This window comes from Fundulus heteroclitus, chromosome 1 (genome assembly GCF_011125445.2).
Source record: "Fundulus heteroclitus isolate FHET01 chromosome 1, MU-UCD_Fhet_4.1, whole genome shotgun sequence".
NCBI classification, from domain to species: Eukaryota; Metazoa; Chordata; class Actinopteri; order Cyprinodontiformes; family Fundulidae; genus Fundulus; species Fundulus heteroclitus.
In genome coordinates, this window is record NC_046361.1 from 29,373,417 (window position 1) to 29,400,565 (window position 27,149).

Here is a 27,149-nt window from a genome sequence, read left to right on the forward strand (position 1 = left end):
AGAAACATTTCTCTCTGGTGATGTACATGCAGCCCACCTCAGGTGACAACTTTCAGTGTATAGGAGAAGTCCATGTTAGTCCAAGATTACGACATGATCCCCACAATCTGCAATTATTCTGCATTAATATATATCTTTCCACCCTAGACAGTTTTGATCAGATGTAGAAAGAGTACCAAAATGATGTATTCAACTAAAAGCACAGTTACTGTGATAAAATTGTACTTAAATAATAATAAAGTTACGTCACAATGCTACTCACGTAAAGGTAAAAAGTATCTAATTAATATTGTACTTTTAAGTAAAAAGAAAATCCCTTGTGTGCATTTCACAAATGAAAAGATGAGATATTGGCCTTAAACATTTAATTAAAGGAGCACCTTTGTGAACTTCAACTGTAGTTTAAATGTTTTTGCTAGTGCCACCAACACCTAATTGATGTTGTTGGGATCTGATTCCTCTGACCCAAAACTCAGCAGATGGATCACTGACATGTCGTCCAGTTTTGTTTTTTTTTAATCAGTATTGGATGTCATTTCAAATGTAACCGAGTAAAATACTTAAATGATACTCAAGTAGTACAAGTAAAATTATTAAGTAAATGCAAATAGTACAAAATTACAGTAGCACAAGTAAATGTAACTAGTTACAGGGGTCTGGTAAAAAATAACAATGCACAGTTAAGCCAAAATTTATTCACACATTTGTGAGTGAGATTTTCATTCAACCAAGAAATATGTTTCTAAAAGCAAAGGGATAGGAATCTCTTAAAAGATAGCAAAATATAAAAGGACTCTTTTCATATATTCTTAAAAAGGGCAAATTAAAATGATGTATAGCCATCAACTTTCAACTTTGTTTTATTCTATTTAATCTGTATCTTTCCAGGAAAGAAAAACATTGCAATTATTAATCTCAATTACAAGGACGTCCTGGCCAAGCTGGAAAGCAGCACATGCCAGGCGTATGAATAATTTGGGTTTATCTGTAGTCAAGTAGTGAGTGATTATTTAATCTAAAATTAAACTCAAACCCTGTGGGAAAATAACTTAAAACTAACTAATTAAAATAAAAGTTTTTAACAGAAACGGGATTTCTTTTCATCCGCCAGTACTATTCCAGCCTATATTACATAGAAAACTTTTTTTTTTTTTTTTAGCTGAAACTATATTATTGCAGTAAGACACCTGTGTTCAGCCAAGATGATTTCTGCTCAATTACATGTTTCATGCAGGGGCTACAGGCTCTGCCTGAGTTCTCCTCTGAGATCAAATCTACATACAAGGAGAAAAACATCCATCAGTGAAGGCACACGTTTTAAAATGGTACTAGAAACTGTGCAAGGGAAGAAAAATTACCAACAGATTAGACGCCAACCCCTGCAATACCCAGACAAAGAACCAAGGGAACCACGATTTCTAGAGCAGAGAGCTGCAAGATCTCCTAAATGTGAGAACCATGTAGTAGGGAAACGGAAACAATGGAGGTGGAGTGGTGGAAGGCATGTCAAGGGTTAGTAGTCTGCTTTTGAGTGCGGGGGCTGGTGAAAAGATGGGTCATGGTCTGAGCTGATCTGCTGTCATGCAGCTCAGAGTGGAGACGGTCGCCTCTTTGCAGAAGAACTTTAAGCCGCCACCAAGTGTTGGGTGGATACAGGCTGAAAAGAAAGGGGCCAAAGAATGGAGCCACCACACTATTAAAGCAGCATTCCTTCCTCTTAGATAATGGGGCCTTAAAAGTTTTAATGGGAGGATAAAAATGTCAGCGCATGGAAAAGAGAAAAGGGAAAAGAACTGGACTGCTTTGAGCTGCGCAGCCGAGCAGATGGTCAGACAGGGCAATGAGGCGGTCAAGGAATGAACCGTTCCCCACAAAGTCACTTCGTAGAGCAGAGGGTAGCCATCCCATTGCTACTGTTTGGCTTCGGTTGTGTGATTTCCTGAATGTCCCAAAGACCTTGTTGAGGCAGCTCATTCTCACTGCTTTTTCCAGAGAGGAGCCATTAAAAGGCATTAAAAAAGAAAAAAAACAGTGAATGGAAAAGACAGCTGCGACACTAAAACTAATACTCGCCACTGCCACAAAGCTTTGATTGATTTTGTTTGTGTTCAAACAATCGTAAAACGCAGCGGCTTGCAAAACTGTTCATACCAATTGAAGTTTTCCACATTTTGTCACATTACAACCGCATCCTCCAGGGAACATTTTTTTTGGAATATTACATGATAGGCTAAAAAAAGCAGTGCAACAACGTGAAGTGGAATAAAAAGCATATGTGATTTCCAAATATTTTCATAACCAAAAATCGGAAAAGTGTGTTATGCTTTTGAAGTTAGCCCCAGATAGAATGTAGTCCAACTAATGCCCTCACAGGTCATCTGCGTGCAATTAAATTTGGGTTAAAGTCTAACCAAGACTAGGGCAATAATACAATATCCCAAGTTTCACCATCTCACGCAAAACTTTTCAATCCATTAACCTAAAAATGAAGAGATAGCTGTCCAGGCAAGGACAACATTAATTAGCGAAGCAACTGTGAGCCACATGGTAAGTCTGTAGAAGCTGCGCTGATAAACAGCTAAGGCAGAAATATCTAGGACATCAGGACAACCACTGTTCTGAACCTGAAAAGACGGGGAACCAAAAATTCAAACCCAACATGATTGTTGTGTTTAAAAGGTTTTGTTATGATTCTGGCCCAGCTCTCTGTCTGCTCCCTCACCATGCGATCAGTGTAATCTGCTGCATCTGTCATCTTCCTCCTGCAGCAGCAACCAAGCACATTTCATTCACCTGTTTTCCTCACTTCATAGACTGCAATACAATTAGAAGAAGGTCCAAAGAACAGGCTGGGTTCATGCACAGGTGGTCAGAACTGAGGAGGGCAGACAAATCCAGGGGCTTGGTAAGACTCGTTTGTGGTTGTGGTAACGGTCCAGGTCGTGGTCCAGAAAGCAGAAAACAGTTCAGATGCCCGACAAGTAGCAAGGCAGGGAAACCCATGAGTCGTGGTCCGAACATGGTAAAAAGCTTGAAGAATTTTTGGCATCTAATAATCTGGCACTGTCTGGTAGTCTGCAGCAGGCTCAAACAGGGCAGAAAACTGCTGTGTGTGATGAGCTTGATTGCAGTTTCTGAGTGGCAGTCTCGCCAGTGTAACAATAATCATAACTCAATCCCAAATCCACTTCTTTTGCTAATAAACTGTATAAATGGGTGTCTTACAGTTTTGTCTACATATCCTGGTCATTGTTTTGACAATTTACAACAAATTGTCAACAATTTCCTGGTCCACAGGGCACCATCTCCTCTCGACATGTTTTTTCTAACATGAGATTGGGCGGAGTAAGGCTCTGATACAGGGCTGAGTTACACTTTAATGAGCCTGGAGCAGGAGAGGTGTAAATAAATGCACACAGCACACAGGCCTGAATCCTAACGACTAATAGTCATCTGTCATTTATTAGTTTTAAGAAGACATTGTTGAAAGACAGAATTAAAAGTTAGCTATAACCCATGTAGGGGACACAACAAACGTGTGGAAGAAGGGGCTGGTTTCTGACGAGAGAATAAAAATTACATTTATGACTTACAAATAAAACCTTGGACAGCACAACAGCCTGAAGACACAATCCCCCCAGTGAAAACCGACGGCGTCAGCATCATGCTTTGAGGATGTTTTTTTTCTGCGGGGTCAGGGAAGCTGGTCAGAGTTGATGAGGAGAAGGATGGAGCTAAATACAGGTGGATTCTGGGAAAAAAACCTGTTGTTCAGCTTTTGCCTGCTGGTTTAGCAAATAAAATCCCAAGGAAAATATGTTGACATAAGTGGTTGTAACATGTCAAAATGTGAAAAAAAGCACTGTCCTTAAAGTACCTCTGCAAGGCAATGTAGTTTCCCAACCACTCTCAAGTCTTCAACAGTTTACATATATGCTTGAATACCCTACAAAATATGTCTACCTCCTTTACCTCTCACAAACATGCATACTATTTGATACACACTTACTTATTAGTACGCATGTCAAGTGTTTTCCTTTCAAAACCATGTGAGGCTCTACATGTATGCAAAACAGGATTAAAATATATGTACGAATAGCCACCCAGGTGTATTTACATAATGCATGCATGTTGCAAACACAGTAAGGTTCTGCCCATCTGTCACAGACAGTTGTGCAGCACCTGCTGGGCATGTTCCCAATCTCAGCCTCCCTCTTCCTCCCATTCTCTCAAGGTGACCTCAGTGTGCAATCCCAAAGGAGCGCGACACCCTCTCAACACAAAAGACAGCAAAGCTGAGCACAGCCAGGATGCTCACCTTCTTTAACATAGACATATAACACACATGGGACTCTGTCTGTCGGGTAGCATAATTATATATATATAAAAAAACATAGCTAAATAAAGTATTTGCCTCTCGAAAACTAAGTGTGGCACTTTGTTTTGAGCCATAACAGCTAAGTATTTGGTGGAAAACCCCCCCTTCAGCACTCTTAAAAGTCAGCAAGTCCACATAGAGCTTGCCGGCTTAGGAATGGCCTTGAAGAAAGCCATGAAAAAAAAAAAAAGGGATGCCCGTCTCAAATGAGGTGAGAAGAATTCAGCAGCAAGGCTGCAAACATTTGCAAAAGCTCCAGCCACTGATGTATATTTGTTGAAGGATGAGGGTGAGAGTACTGGGGCCACGGGAACTGAGCAAACACTGGACAAAGAGGGAGGGTGAGGGCAGATAATGTTGAAGAGACATATACAGGGATAAAAGAAGAAAGAAGACGAGTCCAAAGGGAACCAGAAAAAAAAAACCCTCTCATGTCGTTTCTATGTTCCTGCAGCTCAAAGCCTTTGCTCCACTTGCCCAGAATAGGACAAGAGCCTGGTTATACGGTTGGGCTGCAGAGCAATGGAGCAGTGACTTCTGCACTTGTAAAAACAGTTCTGTGGCCAATGCGCAGACAGGCAGGCAGGAGGGCAGGCTCATTGACAACCAACAGGGGGAACATATGAGAACCCTACTGGCTCCGGCACAATGGGAAACAACGCTGCAAGATATGAACAAAAAGTAAATCAAATAATCCGACAGACATTTTATTTGGCAGCCTTCGGTTTAAAACATTGCATCGCTGTAATAATTGAAGCTGCTCATTTATCAGCGCATTACTTCATGACATTAAAATGCAAAACCGTCTACTACATGGATATTACATTTGCAGATAAGAAAAACAGCAATAAAGCAGGCTTCCAGGACCCCGGGTGTGACTTTAGACAGGAGGAATGTTTTGCCTGGAGAGCAACACTAATTTAGAATATAATGTGCCCATGAGTTGTGGATTTGATCACATTTAAATGAAAAGTTCTTATTTCACTAGCCAACAAAGAACCAATGTGCTCTGAAGTGGCCACGCTAGAGTCTTCCTCTAAATGTCAACGAAGAGCATTGGCCTCCAGCAGGATTAGACCGGAGATGAAATTACTAAGGTGTGTGCTTGTACAAATGATGGCGTGTGTGAGAGTGTAATTATGGCCATTGTGTTGAGGGATTTGTTGCACTAAAGGGAGAAAATCCTCCTGGAAAGCTATTAAAAGCAGCAAGAGAAGCAGTAGAGTTTTATTTCTTTGTGAGAGAAGTCTCCGACGTACATAAAAGCAACGCTTGAATCTACAATCAAGCAAAAAAAAAGGGCAGCAAGGCTACATTTGGGGAAATTTATCATGTGTAGAACACTTAGTGGATAACCTGTTGTTAATGCTTTGTAGAACTCCGCTTTCGCTGAAATGTAAGGACTTTGACAATAGAGAAAATCATCTTTGATTTTTGTTCATCTTTGCAAAATATCTCTAGATCATAAAGAATCCTGAGTCTTATTGTATGACTTCTTCAGTTCAGCTTATGCTACAGGTTTATTCGGGACTGAGGTCATGGAAGTTGATTGTGTAACTGATGAACCATTTCAAAGATGACCGTATGTATCATCATGCTTCTAGAAGACCCAATGATGATCCATGTTTAGTTCAACAGATGTTTATGAAACATCTCCTGGTTTCTTAGTGGATATGATGCCATGCACTCTAACAAGGTTCCCAGGGCCTTTGGAAGCCATCGCAGGATTCCCACTGTACTGAAAAGTGTGCATGAGGAGCTTTTCCACACATTCATCCTTTTTTTATGCTTTTTTTTATGATCCACCTGGAGTGTTTGTTGCTCAAAACCTCAGCTAAATCCCCAGCAGTATTCAGCAAAGGCGACATCCTCAGGGTGACCATTAAGTGTGGAAGGTGCTGAATGACAACCTTAATTCTCCTTTCTGTTAATGCATGTTCATCTGAACTTTGAAAACATAAGTGCGCTGACCTATTAAAGCTTGCTGTGGCAACAAAAGCTGAAAGTAAAGCCTTGGGACTCATGTAATCAAAGTTTTCTTTTCCCCAAATTAGTTTAAACCAGCTTGATGATTACATTACAGAGTCCTTGTAGTTGCTCTGCAGCTTTGCTCAGATAGAAATCTTCCTCTTTGGCATACTGATTAGTTGTGAGAGCAAGTTTTAGCTTTGTATGTCTTTGCAAGAAGTTATTTTATCTGATGTCTTTAAGCTGCTCTGTTTCACAATAAAGTCTGCACACAGATTAGTTTTCTTTGTAACCAATCAGTTCCTTATTAAAATTAGATTATGGGTGAATTACATCTCATCTTTTTATTTTCTGGCAATGTTCTGCTTTGTGTTAGCAGACTCTTCAAATATTCAGTTTGCAGAGGCCTCTGGATTTATAGCAAACCTCCCACAGGGGAAAAAGCCTTGGTCTTCCCATGCAATCATTGCACCACTATAGACTGCACAAACTGAGAAAAAATGTATCAAATAGCATCTAGTTGACTTTTTTAATGTACTAGATCCTGGTGTGAAAAAAAGATATACCAAACCTTTTCCCTTTTGCTGTGTAACAACGACAAAGATCTGTGTATTTTTGGGGGGGGGGGGTTCTTTTTGGCTAAAGACCAAGACAAATTGTGAACTTGTGGAAAAGTTACAAATAGTTTTTAATATTCTTAACAAATACAAATCTGAAAAGTGAGATGTTTATTTATATCCACCCTCCCTGATTTTAAAGGTTTATCGAGCCGCCTTTCGCTTTCGTCTTTTTGGGTATGCCTCTCCCAGGGGTGTGGACTCCATCCGTCATTTTCCACTTATCAGAGATTGGGTTGCAGGACCAACAGGTCCAAAAAAAAAGCAACAAAAAAGCTGCACACAGCATCACCCACACAACAGGTAGCCTACTACGCAGTGTAACTCTTTAATATTAAGACAGTCTCAGTGAGGTTTTTAAATCCTGAGAGAAGCAAGTGTCTTAGAGGTATAGGATCTTAGAGATGCCATAAATGTGCGGCCATTGTTTTTGGTGGTGGGCTCGGCACGCACTGCTCAAAGACAAACAGCAACCAGGATGCCCTCTGTCATGATTATAACATAAGAAACGAAACACAGCAAAACTTCTTGGTTTTAGTATCTGTTACTTCCCTTCATGCCGAGCAGGCTCTCAGAGCAAAAACTGTGTTTTTTGTCGTTATAACTAAGGTTTAATATGTTACAATGCTTGCAATGTTATAGTTTAGATTTATTGATAACCTTAAGCAAAAGAAATAGTGTTTTATTTGTTTTTGTTTGGTTTTTTTAACATGCAAATTTACTAATTTCACCTTTAAAGGTGCATAGCCACATTATTTGACATTTTGTTATGTATACGTCAGTAGCTCACTCTGGTTGCATACAAAGTTTTTATGAAAGATTATCACGTCCTGCTGGTGTATTGCCGTTTTACAATTTGTTTTTGCTCAATTGTTAGTAAATAAAGCCTTTCGTGTTTATTCTTAATAACATAGGAAGTACAACACTGTGTCTGTGCAGCAGGGGATAAAACAAGGAAGCAGCTAACGGCTATTAGCATCTACCAGCGAAACAATGCAGAATGGGAGAAAATAAGAACGCAAAAATCTATGATTCCAACAGGGAAAAGACTGGAATGTCGCTGGGAATCCAGTATGAATGTTGATGATCACTGAAGCGAAAGCTAAACCTGCCGATTGCTCAGATGTGAGCGCAGAGTTGACTGACGTCAATTAATAATGGTTGGTCTTCGATCATGCCGAGCTGCCGCTTTACTGCAAGGGCCAGGCTCGGTCCGGCATTATCTAATATTGTTTTATTATTTAAGCAAACATGCATTATGATAGTTCTGCAATACTGCCAGTAGATGCCGCCACATCTGTCCATATCTGGTCATCACGCCCGGTGCTGGGGCTATTTATATTCACAAAAAGGACCATCAAAACTTAATCAGAATGGAGGGTTGGTGTATATAACTATTTTTTCATGATCAAATGGTTTTTGGTCTTTTTTCTAAGCATATAACGTGGATATGTGCCTTTAAATGAAAACAAATGAATCAGATGTCCTCTGTGATGTACTCAGTGTCACTTATACATTCCTAGAATCAGCTCGTTTATTAATTTCTGGCCAGCTATAAGTAAAGTGGTGGCTTAATTGTTAGCAAGCAGGGGCGCTAGCATCCTGGAGATCCTTCAAGATTCTGGGTTCAAATCCCACATACTGCCAGTCTGGGTCCCCTGAGCAAGACCCTTAGACCAAGAATGCTCTCTGGGTGCCACACACTGGCAGCCTACTGCTCCCTATGAGATGGGTTAAATTATCAATTTATGCAAACTGAATTTATAAAGCACTTTACTAGTTATACTGACCTCTCAAAGTTTTTACACCACAGCCGCATTCACCCAGTTGCACCCACTAACATGCACACATTCACACACCATTATACAGATCCATGGACAACTTGGGATTAAGGGCCTTGCCCAGGGGAACATTGACATGTAACAAGGAAAAACTGGAATCAAACTTACTACCTTCCTACTGCAAAATGACTGCCATTCCCACTGAGCAAGTTTCCTCTTGTTTTCATGTATACATGGTACTTTTCTGTGCTTGAAGCCTTAAACACTAAGTCAGTGCAACCATGATGGCGGATAGCAGCACCATAATCATGTATTTTATCTAAAATCTATCTAAAAAAAACTTGATCACAAATTAATCTTTATTCAGGTGTACAAAAATTGTTAGTTGTCACTTTATTTTCTATTTTGTATGTAAATCTGGTTATTTGCTTTATTATGGGTCAGTTTGCTTATAATTTTCTTAATTTACTGAATGTTTGGTTCATTTCAGTTAACATTTTCCTTACAAAAAAAAACCGTCTGCTCTAACTTTTAGATGTTTTTGAAGTTTACCTCCTCCTGCTAGTTGTTTTGCTGGAAAAAACACCTTCCAAAATAATTTATAAATCTCCAAATTATTGCTACTCTGATTATATTCCATAAATGGTTTTGAATCATTTAAGAAATTAAAAGTTTAGGAAGTTGACTTGAAACTGGCGTGCCTTGACTTTAGACTCGCTTTGGGACTTTCATCCCTTTACTTGTCACTTGTAAATGATGACTTGGTCTGACCTCTAGCCTCTACCATACCCCTGCTTTAAGCTTCACCACAAGTTTATCTCTGACCTGTCTGCTGTGCTCCTTGGTCTACATTATCCTGTTCGCTCCCTAATGTTCTCCAACAAACCTCACAGAACAGATGAATTCGTACTGATGCTAAACTGGATTCAATTTTGAGGTATCAGAGTACAAGGGGCCGAATACAAATTGTACAAAAAAAATTATCAAAAGATTTGTTTTACTTGACAATTATCTAGTACTTTGTTTTGGTCGATCACATAAAATCCAAATAAAATATCATAAACTTTGCGGCCATAATGTAATAAAATGTGGCAAAGCTTAAGGAGTTTGAAGGCAATTCACCACAGCAGAACAAGCCTAGACAGAGAGCCTTTACAATGTAAGCCATGTGGTTTTTATGACACAGCTGACCTGTGCATGTTTTCTTTTTCAGCAAGTGAACTGAACACATAAGTCACTATAAGTGACTTGCATCAGTGCACACTCGAGGTTATTGCCTGGTTATTTGGTTTTTTAAAAAGAAACAGGGCTGACGTTGTGGATGTGTTGGTTGACTAAACCTAAAATCTCTGCGTCCCAGTGCTCTGGATTTCATCTCAGGCACAAATGTTCCTGTCGTCCTCCTAAGTAAAAGAGAAAACAAATCAAATGTAAATCATAGGAGCCCTTCCAGATCGAAACGGCGTTCCTTTTAAAACCACTAAGCGCCTTCACTTTCCTGAAAAGCCTAATATCTAGGCTAGAGAAGCGAATAAATGAACTGTTACGTTTTTGGACGGCTACATGCTGGAGGAACACATTTGGCCAAAGTTCCTCCTGCAGTGGGGAGGGGGAGGGGCAGGTATAATAAGGGACAGGCCAGCAGCAACCTTGTCATTAGCCGGGAGGCTGGAAGACCCCTGCTGCCTAATTGGCACTGGCTCCCTCCAAGCAGGGGCTCGGTATCAGCAGGGGAAACAGAACTGAAGCAGCAGGCGCTTCTATGACCAGCTTGGTACTGCGGCCAAAAAGACAGAGACAAGTTGCCAGTGGAACACCTGAGCTATTAATGCAATAAATGGGAAGCTGATGTCTTTTTAATGATGACAATAAACCTCATGATCAAGCTGCGACCCAGGCTTTGCTCTTGAAGATGTGGGCTGGCAGGATCCACCGAGGGTTGCATTTAAACCCGTCCTGAGCGAGGGGAATAAATAGTTCTTCATTTTTTTTTTTTTTGGGGTGATTTTTGTGATTTGGAGCAATTCTGCGGGGGTTGTTGCCCAATAACTCTGCAAAGTCACTTCCTAACCACTTCCATTATCCTTCAGGCACACACTGCTGTAATAAGAGCGGTAATAATAAGCAGATGAGTGGCTGTTCTGTCTGTTAGACTTTCAAAAATAAGGAAACAATAAATGGGCGCCTATCTGATGAGTGCAGGAAGTTTGCAGATTTACGGCAGCTTTAATCTTTTGAATTCAACGGCTCTCATCTGGTAATAATAAGGACAAAATGAATATTAAAATGGAGCATCAACAGGAACCGGGGACATTCATCACAAACATAAACAAAGGAAAGACAGAGAAAACTTGGCAAAATTTGATGAATGCTCTAAATCTAGTTCTGATAGCATTGATGTGTAGTAAGGCGGGAAATCTCACGGTCAAGCTCTCCACTCCACTACAAAAAAAAAAAAAAACAGACACAAAAACACTTCAGTAGGCCAGACAGAGCTAATAAATTAACCTTCCAAGACCCTCATCTGATCATACAGGGGAGTCATAAGCGTCACATTTTAATGAGACCCCCGTACGAGCAGTTAGCTTAGAAAACGCACAGGAGGGATGAGAAAGGCTGAGGTTAGAAGACACTCAGATCTTGCCGTGCACGTCTGGGTTTTCAGGGGGAAAAAAGAAAGAAAGAACGGTCTCGAATTTAGAAAAAGGATCCACAACAAAGTTTAGTCTGATGGAACTGAAGAGCTTGTAAAAGCCGCCGCTGGATAATTACTCCTTGAATGAATGCGCTTGTCTGACGGCGATAACAGCTGTTCGTTCTGTCTGCTTCTGGCCTGACAGAAACGCTGCAAGCCCAGAAGCAAGTCGCATAGGGCGGTGGCAAAAACCGAGTCAAAGTGCAAGCACAGCATTTCTACAGCCTTAGATTTCCACAGCTTTAGTTTCCAGAAGGTGCAGCATCTCTTGAATCTGCCGTTATAAACCACTGGCCTCCTGGACGATCTCTAAACCTAAAGACCTATATATAACTGTATTATTTTTTTTAGCATTTACATCACAAAGAATGGCAGGAACAGTGAAAAACCTTGTGAGCAAATAAATCTTAAGAAGAAAGCAACTAAATCTTACACAGAGTACACAGTCCGAACAAGAGGAAAAAAAAAAAAAAGAATAAAACACGAGTGGATCTGTTACAGGCTCTGTGCAATCCAGTGCTTCATGGCCACCGACGACATTTCCTGACAACTTAGTGTGACATTAAGAAATGTCTGCATGTCTGCGGCGCTGCTGTGTGAGCTGAGCAAGCCTCGGAGCAGCTTGGCTCTTTTTTTCCTGTCACGTCTCCATCCCACAGGAACGCTCTATAAACAAGAGGTGTGTCTGCCCCGGGCTACACCTTTAATTGTTTTCACTGTTCGCAGTTCCCCCCGCAGGCCACTCTCATTCCACAGATAACTTAAAAATGCTGCCAAGCGCCAGATAGGTTCAATTTGAAAGGGCGGGCTGGAAAACAAAAAAGATTTATCCATGTTCCCCTTCCCAAGCCCCCACCACTTCTTCCCTTTGAAGACAGGCAACCTAAGATGTTCAGCCTTCACTTAAGGCCTGTTAGGGCTAATCCCGTCCACCGTTTATATCCACACAAATCCTGAATATCGGCTTGCTACGTAAAACTTGACAGCCTTATTAACTTAAAATGTATTATAATCATGGTTTAGGTAAGTGATTACAGTAATCAGCTAACTCTACGGTACTCAACAAAGAAACCACATCGCTGCCATCAGGATTTATTCTGTTTTTTTGTTTGTTTTTTTGTCACACTTTAATGTTTCAGATCAATAAACTACTTCTAACGTCAGAAGGAAATACCCTGACTGAATACAAAAAGCGGTTTCCGAATGAGGATTTCATTTATTAGGGGGGGGGAGAAAGCTATCGAATCAATCTAAACCATTTTAGCTGTTGTGATAAAACAATTCCCCCCTGACCCTAATAACTGATTACGTCGCCCTTGGGGGCAGCAACCAGGGTTTCCGAACATGCACAGCCTCTTAAAGCCATATCACAGAATCTCATTTGGATTTAGGTCAAACAAGGCAACACAAAAACTTCTTTCTTTTTATTTATTTTTTTAACTCCTTCAGTAGTCAGTGCGCCTGACCTTTAGCTTACATGACAGCAGATTTTCCTTGTGAATTTTCTAGCAAGGAGCAGGATTATGGTTTCAAAACTGACAGTAAGTCGTTCAGGTCCTGAAGCAGGACAGCAGCCCCAGGCCATCAGACCACCAACACCATGTTGGGCTGTCAATAAGATGATCTTTTTATGAAATGCTGTGTTGTTCTACATCAGATGTAAGAGGATCCGCTGCTTCCAAAATGTTCCACGTTGGTCTTGCCGGTCCACAGAATATGTTCCCAAAAGCCTTAGGGATCATCAAGCTGTTGCTGCTGCAATGTCTCTCACCTGAATCATTTTTGCACAACCTCTTTTTTATTTTTTTTTAGTCATTGACCTTAATTGAGACGAGGAAGGCCTGATCTGAGGTCCTTATTGACCACATGGATGAATTGTCGATGAGCTTCTAGGGTCATTTTGATCAGCTGGCCACTTTTAGGATGGTTATTTTCTCCATCTGTTGATGAGATAAAGCTTCCTGGATCAATGTGTGCTCCTGTGCATTTTTTGTGTCTCTCCTCTGTCTTCCCCAACCCCCAGTCAGTCGTGGCTGAAGGCCGTTCACACTGAGCCTGGTTCTGCTGGAAGGTTTTTCCTTCCTGTTAAAGGGGAGTTTTCCTCTCCACTGTCACTTCATGCATGCTCAGTAATGAGGGATTGCTGCAAAGCCATGGACAATGCAGACAACTCTCCCTGTGGCTCTACGCTCTTTCAGGAGGAGTGAATGCTGCTTGTCAAGACTCAGTGCACACTGCTGAGTTTCCTTAGTTAGGAAACTTTTTTACCAATCTCTCTGTACAATTTGATTGAAACAGCTTTGTAAAGTGCCTTGAAATGACATGTGTTGCGAATTGGCGCTATATAAATAGGACTGAATTGAATAACAGCTCTCAAAATAGCTCTGTAACCTTTTCCAGACAGACAGGTATCAATGACTTTGTCTCTCATCTGTTCTCAATTTTTTTCTAAAATCTGGACATATGTTTTGCCTTTTAAGATCTTTTATGCTGCTTGATGTCAAGAGGCACAATCTATTTAATTTTTATTATTGAGTGATGTCTGTTTTCTGCAGACCGAGTAGTAACAAGGCATCGAAGACGCCAGTGAAACTGAACTTAAAAGAAAATGGTTAACCACAAATTATTCATAATTGAAAAACAGGGGCATTCCACATAATTATCTAGTTTTTTTTCAGTGTGACAAAAAAAAAAGCAAGAACACAAGAATGCTGTAAGGGAGAAAATACTTTTTACAGCACTGTACATCATTTGTCTTAAGTGGGTGTACTTTCTGATTTACAGCTGCTCTGTTTATGCACCACAATTATTCTGCACATATATTTTGTTACATAATTTCTGTATGCACCTTACATGGGTCAGAAGTCAATTGTATTGCTACACACTGCATGTTGGTACAGTGACAAAGATTTATCTTATGTGCGTGTGAATAACCTTTCGGCCTCTGGATGCACGTGTGCTGGTTGTCACTCAGGAGGAATCCTTCTCTGCAGCGGCACTCATAGCTGCCCATCATGTTGACACAAATCTGCTGGCATCCACCGTTGCCTTCCGAGCACTCGTCCACGTCTGCCAGAAAACACAAACACACACCGAGAAATGAGACACAGTTCAAAGCAGAACAAACTTTGCACATATATCGTCTGTGCGGGGGTTGTCTGAGATCCAAATGGTTTGTTTCTCGGGCTCAAAATATGATGCAAACATAATTCTTGCATTTAAGCATTCCAAGTAGAATCTGGTGTTCATCTTCCATTTATGTTTTTATTTTTTACTACTAATTTGCTGCATAAAATAAGTTTGATTAAATAATTAGAAAAGGTAAAAGCAATATCAAGAACAAGCAACAAACATAAAAAACAATGGGATATAAACAAAGTCTAAAATAAATATCTAGTCTAAAGTGTCTGAGGAGGTAAGATACCAGAGATCCATTTAAAACCTCCAACTGTGCAGCACTAAGCTATAAAAATGCAAATGCAGCACAATCCCCTAAAAGAGGGGAAACCTGATCCACCTGAGCCAGAGTACCTGTTGATGACGAGCGTCTGTCAGCTCTGCGACGGGAGGAATGCAAAGACAGGGAGGAAGCGAGGAGAACAAGGGGGAGGAAAAGTTTAGATAGAAAGAGAAAGAGTGGGATTTTTTTTTTTCCAAAGTTGGTGGGGGAGTGAATCTATTTCAAGTGAGTATTTAGCAAAGTGTTGCCTGAAGCTGTGTTCTGCCCCCCCAAGAAAGAAATAGACACCAACTATGAATGATCCAACCCCCGAAAGCAACCCTAATACAAATAGCAATTTAAGAACTTTTTAAAATATCCATACATTTTTAAAAGAATTAAGACGAATTTTCCCTTTTACCTACTATTTGTCATACATAATGAACATTATCACATTTTGTCTTTGCCATGCCAAGATACAAAAACACAACAGTGGAAGTGATATGAAAAGCATTCCTGCAGCATGTCACTGCCACCACCGGATCTGATCCAGAGCAACCATGGCCCTCTTGACCACTTCTCTGATTTAAGCTCTCCTTGGCCAGCCTGTTAGTTTAGGCCGACGGCCAAGTGTTGATAAGTCTGCAGTTGCTTCAGCCTCTGACTTCTATAACCGTTTCCTACTTTAAACGTCTTCACGTCTTTATCCCTGATCTTTTTGGTTAAGTTCACCAGATCACCAGATCTGAGATCCCATTCTGTATCGATATCTCACGACCATGAGATCCTAATTAATCTATCAGCCTCCTGCTGAATCCTACCATCGTCTGAGAGCAACAACCTAAGATACTGCAACTTTATCCAACCCTATATTAAAAAATAAAAGATCTGCTGTATACACAAGGTTTTTTTTCCCCTTTTCCTTTTCATTTTAAGATTATTATTATTATTAAAGTGTCATCCAAAACGAATGGACTGTCTATTTGTCCAGTCTGAGAAGGCCTCTGGATCGAGTTTCCTTTCTGGGGAATTCTCGGCTCTGGAGGAGTCAGAAATGAAACATCGCTCTCCTCGTTTTCTTTTGCTGTTTAAAAGCTCAATTAATCACTGTATTATCACACGTGTGGCATTTTAAGAAGGAATGGCTGATGAGAAGGTCAGTGACAGATAGCACTCATGATCCTCATCAGTTTGCTAAGTCTCCTGTCCTGTCCTCGCTGTCCATCAGCACAACTGTCTCTTTCCTACTAAAAGCAATGGGTCATGTCTGTTGAGGCTGATGGGAAAAGTGTCACTCTAAGGCCAGATGAAGGAGAGCCCTCTAGGGGGAAAAAAAAGACTGACACAAAAGGAAAGAGGGAGCTAGTTATGGTCTTATTTCTCTATCATAAGAGCCCTGTAGAATGGACTCTGGAACTGACTTTGCAGATAAACTGTGAGAAGGTAGCAACAAACCCCCTGCAGTCAAAGAAAAAAATATCCTTTACATACATGTATAAAGTCTCTGCCTCATTTCCCCTTTTAACACAATCACAAAAAAAACCCACCTAAAATCTAAACATATAAACGCTGCACAAATACTGCAAGTCTCAGGGCTCGAAAATACCCATGAGATACGCAACGCGCCACAGAGGGCCCTGGGGGAATTCTCTTTCCATACCCTCAGCGCATCAATGAAAGTTTCATTTCCTGATTCCTTCATCCCTCCAAATGAGGCGTTGGCTGTCAGTAGATCTCCCTTGTTTAAATAGCTCCCATAATTGCCTGTGTTGTGTGCTGGGCAAAGGCTGGCGTCCAAAGCAAATATTTCCAAGCGGAAAGGGGTTTTGGCATGGCTTGAAGAAGTGCTCATGTTATTTGGGCTTACAACAGTTTTTAAAAATTCTCCAGAGGACGGGGGTAGAAAGAAGAAGAAGAAAAAAAAACGTTTTAATCAAGTTAAAAGGGCTGTCTCTGTTCTGAAAAATGAGACATGCCTGCGCTCTAACCTTACTTCACTTGAGGAGATGAGGGGAAAGAGAGCATTCAAACCGAGAGAGATTAAGAGATTGGTTGTATTTGCGGAGGCCATGTCTGCTGGTTTCTCAGATAGCCTTGCCTGTATATATAACATTTGGCCTTGCGCAGAGCTTTAGAGCCATGTAAACATGGCGGTTGCCTTACAAAAACTCCCGAACTCTTATTTTGGAGAAATACTCAACTCTTTCATTCTCTCTCTCTCTCCCTCTTCTTAAAAGGTTCACAGACTTTGCGGGAGTTTACAGCTGAATCCGACTTTTATTTGAGGCCCGAAAGTGAAAAACTGCAACTATCTGTCATCAAAGCTGCCTAAGCGTCCATCCCACTGCTTGGTCTCTGTCTGGATCCAACATAAATGTCTCTGCGGTCCAGACAGACCAGAGACAAGGAGGTGAGTGGACGGACACCAGCCAAACCCGGCGTTTTGCTTGCAAGAGGTGAAGAGACGCAAGAAATAAAAAGGTAACAAAACTAGTTTATAGGATTTCCTCCTCCTGTTTTTTTTTTTTAGTTTTCAGTCCCTACAAGGCAAGGGTTGGTTAAGGGTATCTCAAAGGATTCCTCGTGGTTTTAAAACTGCTAAAGTGTTCAATCTCTATGAATCAAAGGCAATATAATTTGATGCCAGAGAAAGTGTTGGAGTATAGGGAAATTAGCACTTGCCCCTCCCCCACTGCTTGCTGCTCACTTCAACACTTGCTCACAAGACAGACAAAGTTCGACTGTTTGGAAATATTTCTGATCATGAGAAATGAACAGTCATGGTCTGGAAACTAATAGGACACCATATACTACTCTTATTAAGGTAATGACATGTTAAGCAGGTTGACTGCAGCCTGGGTACTTGAGCAGATGACCCAAACTAACCAAGTGAAAGAAAATATAAGCTTGTTATAGTACCACTGCAATTCTATAAAGAACAGGGAATCAAGACATGTCAGCATAAAAAAATTAAAACTATTAGAAGGGATTTTGTTATGTTTTATAAAAAGCCTATGGATCAAAGTCAAAATAACCTAAATATACCTAATGACTGTACACTGAGCGCTGTATCTGAAGTCAAATTCTTTGATTTTACGTGATCGTGGCCAAATAAAAATTATTCTGATTCTTATTCTGATTTTGATAACAATATAAAAGTAGCAGAGAGTCTCTAAGGAGATGATGTGATAACATCTAAGCTTACCTGTGAGTAAGCTTGGATCCTTTACTCACAGGTCCTAGATGTGAGTAAGTGCTCCAAGCTTCACACCCTGTTGTATCTATGTTTCAAACTCTTATTTGGAAGTAAAACAGGAAGTAGATTTGGCTCAGTGTAGTTGGATGATAGACTGACAATTAATGATTTAAAAACAAAAAAAAAGGGTTGTGCGGGATTTGAACATGCCACAATGTGCAAACTAGATAATATAAAACCCTAATATAAACTTTTTTTCACACTGCATAATGGAAGACGCTAGACTGCTTGACTTATTGCTGCAGGACAATCCTGCCACAAAGACCTGACAGACATGACGGACTGATAGTGTGGTCGACATGGTTCGATTTGGGCACTAAATTGCAAATCTTCCGCTGGTGCGGGTTGCGTTCATTGCCATGCGGTCTTTGGCAAGTGAGTCAGACGATCACAATTTAACAGTGGGCCAAGCATGAGCGGAGAACGAGGTATAGGACCACAGAGATGTTATATTTTTACACAAGGCAGGTGAGAGGGCTATGTCTGAGGCGCATACAACTGAACTGATGTCACGGTTCCACCGATGTAGAGCAAGGTATTTACAATATATGAGTTACTTCATTAATATTATTGCTCAATTACTATAGTATGTACCAGGATTGCCTTGCGCTGTGGTCCACTTCCTGCTTGTGGACCGGCCTATGGTCCATTTGGCATTCCCACATGTATTTGAACCGAGTCGAGACCTAGGCCCTGAGGCGGATCCGAGTTTGCCTTTTTGGTCCGCACCACAGTTCGACTGCACATTTACACCTCCTCAAACAAAACAGACATTCTGAGCAAACGAACCAGAGTCTGATTATAGCAGATTAATACACCCTAAATCCAACAACGGCAGGACAGCAATCTTAAAGCTATTGTTGGTAATCCCGTTCAGGAGCACTTTTTGTTATACTGGGTGAAATGGTTGTTCCGTCCTGAGAGTCGTCAATGCATTATGTGTTCAGAGAAGAAAACCAAAAAAATTAAAGCTCTGTGAGAGCTGATGGCCAGTAAAAATTCGGACCAATAAAGGGACATTGGGGCTTTTTTACTTACACTTCCGAAAAAATTGCCAACTATACCATTAAAACACTACTGTGTCCATTAAGGTCAAAGATTGGTGTCGTTCATTTCCATTAGTTCATAAGTTTTATTTGGTCACATTTATAGTTTGATATTACTTTTTTGTGATGCTATCATTTTGTTTTTTTAAAGTATATTCAGGTGTGTTCTTTTTATAGCTTAGCTTTGTTCTTTTACACCCTTTAAGCCATCCTGTTCATGTTTTGTGTTATACAAAGAAACAAACCTGCCTTGTATTTTTTTTTTCTTCACACACCTGCGATGCTCAGTGGCGTTCTTTAAAACCACGTTTTTATTCAAGTGCAATTTGTCTTCAAAAGTGATTCAAAGTGGTACACCATCGTACTTCCTGGGCAAGGTAAGCTGGAGTTTCTCCCTTCCACAGAGTGACCATCTGTCTAGAACCATAACACTGTGTCAAGATATTTGCTGTCAACCGAGCAGCGAGGTGGGAATGTAGGAGCAGCACCTGCCGAGGTACAAAGCTGGTTCTGAGAGGTGACACGATGACTGATTTTAAGCACAGTACGGCATCCTCTACACCGTTACAGTATGTCTCTGACGGTTCACTGGTTGCCAAGCAGATGGACTGAAGGAATATCCTGAGGTAATTTCTTCCCCCCCAAACTTTTAATTCAAATTACACTAAGGTCAGCTTTTCACTAAGCCTTTTTCATCAAACTTTGATTGATTGATCAAGTTTCAGTTAAAATATCATTCTCAACATTTAGTTTCACGTGGACATTTCTCTCAGTAGTTGTTAGATTTCCTGTGCATTTTTGTCATGTTTTGTTTGTGTTTCTTTGTTTAATTAGATGAAAAGGGAACAGGGGGTTAAATTATGATTGCTAATTAAGTACAAATTCCCAGTATCATTGAGATAGTGGACTCTGAATAGTAGCTGGGTGTTCACCGGGATAATAAACTGGACTGGAGTCACAATATTGATGGTCTTCACAGGAAGGGCTAAAGCAGACTCTGGTGGCATCATCCATTTCGTATGGTGTAGATTGTTGCTTCTCTACAGCTAAGAGGAAATGGTTAGATAAGCTCATTAGGAAGGGCCGGCTTTCTCCTAGGATGTCCCCTTGACCCAGTACAGGTGATGAGAGACAGAGGCAAAAGTAACATCACTGCGTGACAATGTCTTCCACCCAATGCACGGAACTGTTGCAGTGCTCCTTCAGTGACAGACAGCTGCATCCTAAATGCACAAAGGAACAGGTTCACAAATCCTTCCTGCAGGCAGCTCTTAGACCCAACATTACTGGTCCCAACAAACTCAGTGATTGTTTACGTCCCCGCTGTTATTTGCAGTCTTTCATTCTTGCAGTCTGTTGGTGTTTTACACGTGTGAATACACAAACACATTTCGCACATCTTATTTCACCCTACTCCGTTGCACACATCTGTTTTTTTAATATGCTGTTTTTAACAACTTTACAGGTTTTTTTTCTTGTGTTGCTAATTTGCCCTGACTGCACAGTCTCCAGTTTTTTTTTTAATCTATTTTTACCTTTGTGTGTCTCTATATGCTTCTATTTACGTTTCACTTTGCTGCTGGGACGTGAATTTCCCCACTGCAGGAAAATAAAGGTTATTTCCAATATATTCTACTGTAGTAGTGGCTAGGGTCAATGTTACCTCAAATTCACTTGAAGTGTTAACACTTTTTTATTTATTTATTGTTTTTTTGATAAATATATAAAACCTAATTATTGCTCCCTTAAATTATGGGATAATGTAAGGTGAGTTGCTCTGATCCTGTGCTGTGTGCCGTCATTTACCGCCCTCCGAAATATAATAAGGACTTTTTTAGTGACTTCTCTGATTTCTTGTCAGGAATAATGATTGACTATGATTGTGTCCTTATATTTGGGGATTTTTATTTTCATGTATGTTGTTCCATTAAGCTGCTACTGAAGGTCTTTTTAGCCTCATTGACTCTTTTAACCTGGTGCAGTGGGGGACTGGTACCACACATCAACATTGGACCTTGTCGTCTCTCTTTGCCTCTCTGTGACTAATATTGAAATAGGTGAAAATACTATTTCTGATCACATGCCTGTTTAATTTAATGTTGATCTACCCTGTGCCACGGTCCCGCTTGTCACCGTCAAGTTTTTAACCCTTTTACTGCTTGTCAATTCTCATTGAGCTGCCTTTCAGCAGCTCAATGTCCCCTTTGACTCAGATACAGAGCACTTAAGTTCCTGGTTGGACATATCCTGCAGGGTTAGGGCCCCTATGAAAAGCCAAAACTGAGCCGTGGTTTAATGACAAAGCTTGTGCCATCAGAAGGGAATGCCGCAGAGCCGAACGGAAATGGAAAAAGCATAAATTGCAGGTTTCTTTCCAGATCGTTAAGAATTGCTGCCGTCATGATCAGAACACCGCTAAAGACGCTAAAAGGAAATATCTGTCCAACATTATTGTGTCCCATCAAAATAACTCATGTGTGCTGTTTAAAATGATTGATTCTGCTCTTAATGCCCCACAACCTGTCTGCCTGGAAGTATGTTCCAAAACGTGTAATGACTTTATGCATTTTATTCATAAGATTGTTGCTGTAAGAGCCCTCATTTCTGCACCTAGTTGTGATCGCTCTTGTTTGATTCCCTGTCCAGCTGTGTTTGATACATTTGAACCAGTGAATCTGACATTTTTAGTGGATATTGTCAAACATATTAGGCCATCAGGTTCTCCTTGTGATCCGACTCCCCCTCAGTTATTTATGGAGGTTTCCCCCAGCTTAGGACAGATCATCTTTGCTATTGCAAACAGAAATAAACAAGGTCTGCTTTAGTGACAGTTTTTAATGACATGTTCAGGGCAAATGATTCAGGTGAATATATTGTTCTTGTTTTGCTTGACCTAACTGCTGCTTTTGATACAGTGAACCACGATATTATATTATCTCGCTTACAGACACAATTTGGTTTTAGTGGTACTGTATTAAAATTATTTAGGTCTTAATTGTCATGTCTGTAAAAATAGCTGATTTTGAATCCTCATCCACTCTTCTATATTATGAGGTTCCTCAGGGTTCAGTCCTTGGCCTCCTGCCTTTTCTCTCTTTATTTGCTTACTTTGGGTTCAGTACTCATGGGATCTCCTTTCATTTTTATGCTGACGACAGTGAGATATACATGCCACTAAAATAAGGAGCCTTTTTGATCTAGTCCCTACTATTGTGTCTTGAGGACATCAAATTGTGGATGGCTTTAAACATTTCAACCTTAAATGACAAGAAAACAGAGGTGACAGTGTTTTGTCCCAGCAGTTCCTGTGAACCATCTCCTGGTGATTTGGGCCCCTTGTTGCCTTACTTGAAGCAGACAGTTTCAAACTTGGGTTTTAAAATAGACAGCGGTCTTAAACTAGATTGCCAGGTTGGAACACTGGCTAAGTTCAGTGTTTATCATCTTAGGCAGCTGGAAAAGATAAAGCCAATTATCTTAAAACAACATTTCGAAACAGTAACTCATGACTTTATTATAACTCGACTACTGTAATGCTCTCCACAGTGGACCCAGCCAGTCCTCCCTTAAGCGTCTCCACTGGCTCCCTGTGCATTTTATTGTTAATTTTAGGATTATTCTATTTGTTTTTAAAAGTTTTCATGGTCTTGCCTCATCTTACCTCTCTGAGCTGCTTCACCCATACTCTCCTGCTAGTTGCTTCAGGTAAGTGGGCCAGCTGCTACTGGAAGTACCCAGATTTAAACTTAAGTTCAGGGGAGACCGAGCTTTTAGTGTTGCTGCTCCTAAATTGTGGAAAATTTTGCCATTCCATATTAGATGTGCCCCTTTATTGTCCACTTTTAAAACTCGCCTTAAGACACATTTTTATTCCTTGGCTTTTAACACGTGTTGAGACTTTTGCACTCATGCCTTTTTATATTTCCATTGTAATCTTTTTTTTTTTTTTCATTTTAAATGTTTATTGATTATTTCTGTACAGCACTTTGTTGCAGCTGCTGTTGTTTTAAGGTGCTTAATAAATAATGTAGCAGTAGTAGTAGCAGCAGCATAAATTAGCCAACTGTTGGGAACAGAATGTATCCATCAGATTCATAATTAAAAGATAGGAGACTTATGATATTAATTTCTAAGGCTGATAAATCCTTGGTACAAAAGTTTGACATACACTTAGGCCTGAAATTATTCATATCCCTGTCACATTTAGGTTTTAATGTGATCTTGTAATTTTGCCAACACGTTTCCTCTTAGCAATATTAACATTCTGGCTCGGCCCAGCATGAGTCCCCACTTTAATCTGATAGGGAATTTGGGGAGGGAACTAATGATAAAAGATCACTGTATAACATGTAGGTCTTTGAACGTCAAAGACTTGGAGCTCATCAATCAATCAATTATTGAAATTTTAAAATGATTCTGCTTTTTCGTTATGTTATTATATGTGAAAAGATGCCTGTCTCATTTACATTCAGAAACATATTCTTGATGGAATGAAAAGCATTATAACCCGGAATCTGAAAGGAGTTGGGCTTAAGTGTAACTTTTATCCTTGCTACCTCTTTATACTCTGTCATGAACTGCCATTGTTGAGGACCCAAAGTGCAGCAGGGATGATGCAGAGTCATGGCAAGTGAGCATGGATTTATTGAACAAAAACACAGGAGCCAGAAGGTAATTAATAGAATAATGTTGTGTAACACAGAGTAACGAAAAACAACGGAGAATCCAGTTAGGAAGAAGCAAAAACCAGGAACTTAAATACAACTGCAAACTAATCAACTGGATGAAAATCAGTCTAAAGAATACCAAATACCTGGGGGGAAGGACTGTGGCAGGGAACTGAGAAGGCACGAATTAGGGAATCTATATAAGAGCAAGAACAAAAATAGCTGTGGATCATGAATATATTAAATAAATTTACTAAATATGGCCCGGATGTTGCTTTATCATTGCTTTAGATCTTCAGCCTACTTTGACATCAGTTATTTGTTTTGGCATAAAGTGACATGTGAAGGAAAACTTGATTTTTCATCAGCAGAAAATGTCTCATAAATGATCAGACTTGTGGTTAACTATCTGTAAAAAATGTATTAGTTCCAGTATTTCAAATCTGTCTTGCCCAATGTTTCTTGAACCCTAACATATTCACATTTGCCAAGCAAATACAAATATATGTCCACCGTAGATTTAATTTACAAGCAAAAATACAGAAACAGAGATTTGTTTTCAACTAAGTGTTTTTTTTAGCTCTACAACCAAGGCACACTCCCAGGTACCCAGTTTGGTAAAATGGCACAGACTTTCCAAGTTTAAACTCTTTCCTAAATATTCAGACTGGTATTTCTTTTTTTTTTTTCTTCTCCAAAAGCATGTCTGGAAGCATTTTAACAACAATATCCCAGGATAAGCATTCGGATGGACATCGCTTTGCCAAGCGTACAAGAGCCCCTGCCTTGACGTCTGACGGCTTCCAGTCTGCAGCATGCTTACATCCTTAAGCCCGGTCTCAGGCTTGAGTTACCCCCTCCTAAAGCCCTGCCGGTGGGCTCAGCTGGAATTGTTCATTTCATGGTGGATGGGGCTGAGCAACCCTGCGAGAGAGTTGATAGCCTTTAGGAGCCGGCTAATACACTAATCTCAAATTTATCCTTTAACTCATCACTTCAGTCCCTTTCCTCTGAGCTGTAGGGAGACACCAGATCTTGTGCATTTCACAGCAAACACAAAGTGACTGCTCGCTGGAAAGTAAGATAAGTTATTAGCATTTGGATCAAAATGTCTGGGTGGAGAAAGTTCTAGCTCTTTAAGTTGGTCTAAGTGTTTCTAAGTGTTGTTAATTTCACATTTTTCTTTTCCTTTTACACACGAAAGCCCTCATCACCTAAACTTAAATAAAAATCGATAGCTCCAAATGTTTTTATGCAACAATGAGAAGGGATTTAACCGTGTCATTTGGGCTGTTGAATGTGAACATGACTGTGTGTCTCCCTCATCTCCACATTCTTTGTGAAAGGCTGCAAAGCAGTTTGTTTCCAAACTTGGAAAGCCACAAACAACTGATTGTTTTTAGAAAGCTACACTTGTATTCCAACTATGCAGCAATACTCCACTCCTCCCAGTGCTCCTGACTCTGTTCTCACTCACAGAGAGACTTCTTGCAAAAACTTTTCAGTTTTTTTTTTCCTTCTGGTCAACTTCAGCAGACAGGTCATTCATGAAGCTGTCAGGAATGAAGAACCAATTATTATATATTATATCTGATTATTTCCTGCAATGGCAGAAATAGCTTTTTATTGCTTTGGGTGTCAAATTGCTTGTTAGAGATGAGCCGTTTTGCTGTTTTGGAGTTTGGAGCCAAACACAACGTTATTTTCAAACCTACAAAAATAATCTAAACATTAAAGGGGAAAAAACACATACAAATGTAACATGAACATTTTGCTGCAATACTAAAACTTCATATTTGACACAATATGAAAGAAAACAGCACAATCAATGACTGAAGACAAGACTCACCAGTACAAAATGTATGAGCACCACTGATGTAAAAGACATCTTAACGGCATTACTTTTTAATAAATAACACAAAGATGTACTGAGAAATTGGCTGCTGACCAGACTATAGTTTACAAGGATTTTCAGCTTGATAGATCCCAACCAGTGATCAGTAGTATTTAAAAAATATTATCTTCTCCCAGCTAGCAAAGCTATAATATTTAAGCACTACCCTGTCATTTTTAAAGCATAACCCTGCAGAGTAGACCATGTTACTGAGAGAAGACTAAAAATTAGCTATTTTCAATACTAGTGTTGTGTTAAGAATAAGTCAGAGGGAGCACTAAAGGTGAAAGAAGCAATTTAAAAGAAAAATATTTTATATAATATGTGGAGAGAAAGGCTATCTTCAGTTTGCCAAGGTTGAGAGAAAGTGAGACACAGTAAGGTTAAAGGGAGTAGTTACACCACGAGACTAATGTTTACAGTTATTAATGGCTCACTATACCACTATAGACGGTTTGAAAATCAACTGGTGGCATTTTGTCTGTTTTAGAATTCCCCAGGAAGGGAATAGAAATATTTCTAAAGACTCCTTTTTGCCAGCTCCCTTATTCAGAGATCGCCACAGCAAGCCATTACAACTTGTAAACAGACTTGGCAGAATTTAATGCCGCATTATCTTCCTGAAAGAACAGAAATTCGTAGAAATTCGAATGTGTTTCTAGCAAACACTGTAGCACACACAGTCTGATCACCAGATAAGCTGGACAAAAACGTTTTTTTTTTTTGGTTTTTTGTTTTCTTACACACGTACAAAAATTCCAACACATGAGCACTGGAGGTCTTCATATGTCTTATAAACCATGTAAATCTGCCACTGCAACAGAATAACCATGAGAGCACCTCAAATGTCACAAAAATAATCCAATAATCCAAACATCACTTCATTTCATACTACATTATGCAGATAGTTCACTCGCTCATGGTTCCTAGACACAGAAATCTGTGCTGCTCCGACCACTTGGGGGATCTAATAGGCCATTGCAATTTAATTCCCAGATGGCCAGTTAATCCTATAATTTGAATAAAATCAAATAAAATGGCATGGTGTTGTCACGGCAAAATAATAATCTTTCCCAGTCAAGATGCAGCACAGCACTGTGAATTTCACCCATTTGATTTGTAAACACACTTACTATTCAGAACGGGAGTGCTTCAAAGGTAGCCTATAATTTAATTTACTCACTTTAAGACTGACATATTGTGTTTTTTTAAAACACTATCATATAAGGCATGACAGGAAACAGCGTGACATCAGTTTATATTTGAAGTGTCATGCATCCACAGTCTGTACATAGACATTATATATGGCTAGTTGTACTCTAATTGCCCTTAATGCTCAGTTGGAGCATATGTTTAGTCGCTGAGATGCTAAAGTTCTTTGAAAGTGGTGCAGACATTATGTAATGGT

The 27,149-nt window shown here is 40.0% G+C and overlaps 1 protein-coding gene across 2 annotated transcripts in view; it reads right to left on the reverse strand.

Moving 5' to 3' along the window:
- scube3 (signal peptide, CUB domain, EGF-like 3) overlaps positions 1 to 27,149 on the reverse strand; it is a 138,625-nt gene that overhangs the window by 56,928 nt on the left and 54,548 nt on the right. For both annotated transcript variants that reach the window (XM_012865917.3, XM_012865916.3), the window contains exon 4: positions 14,374 to 14,508. In XM_012865917.3, the coding sequence (XP_012721371.2) occupies positions 14,374 to 14,508 (135 nt within the window). The remainder of the gene's footprint in view (positions 1 to 14,373; positions 14,509 to 27,149) is intronic.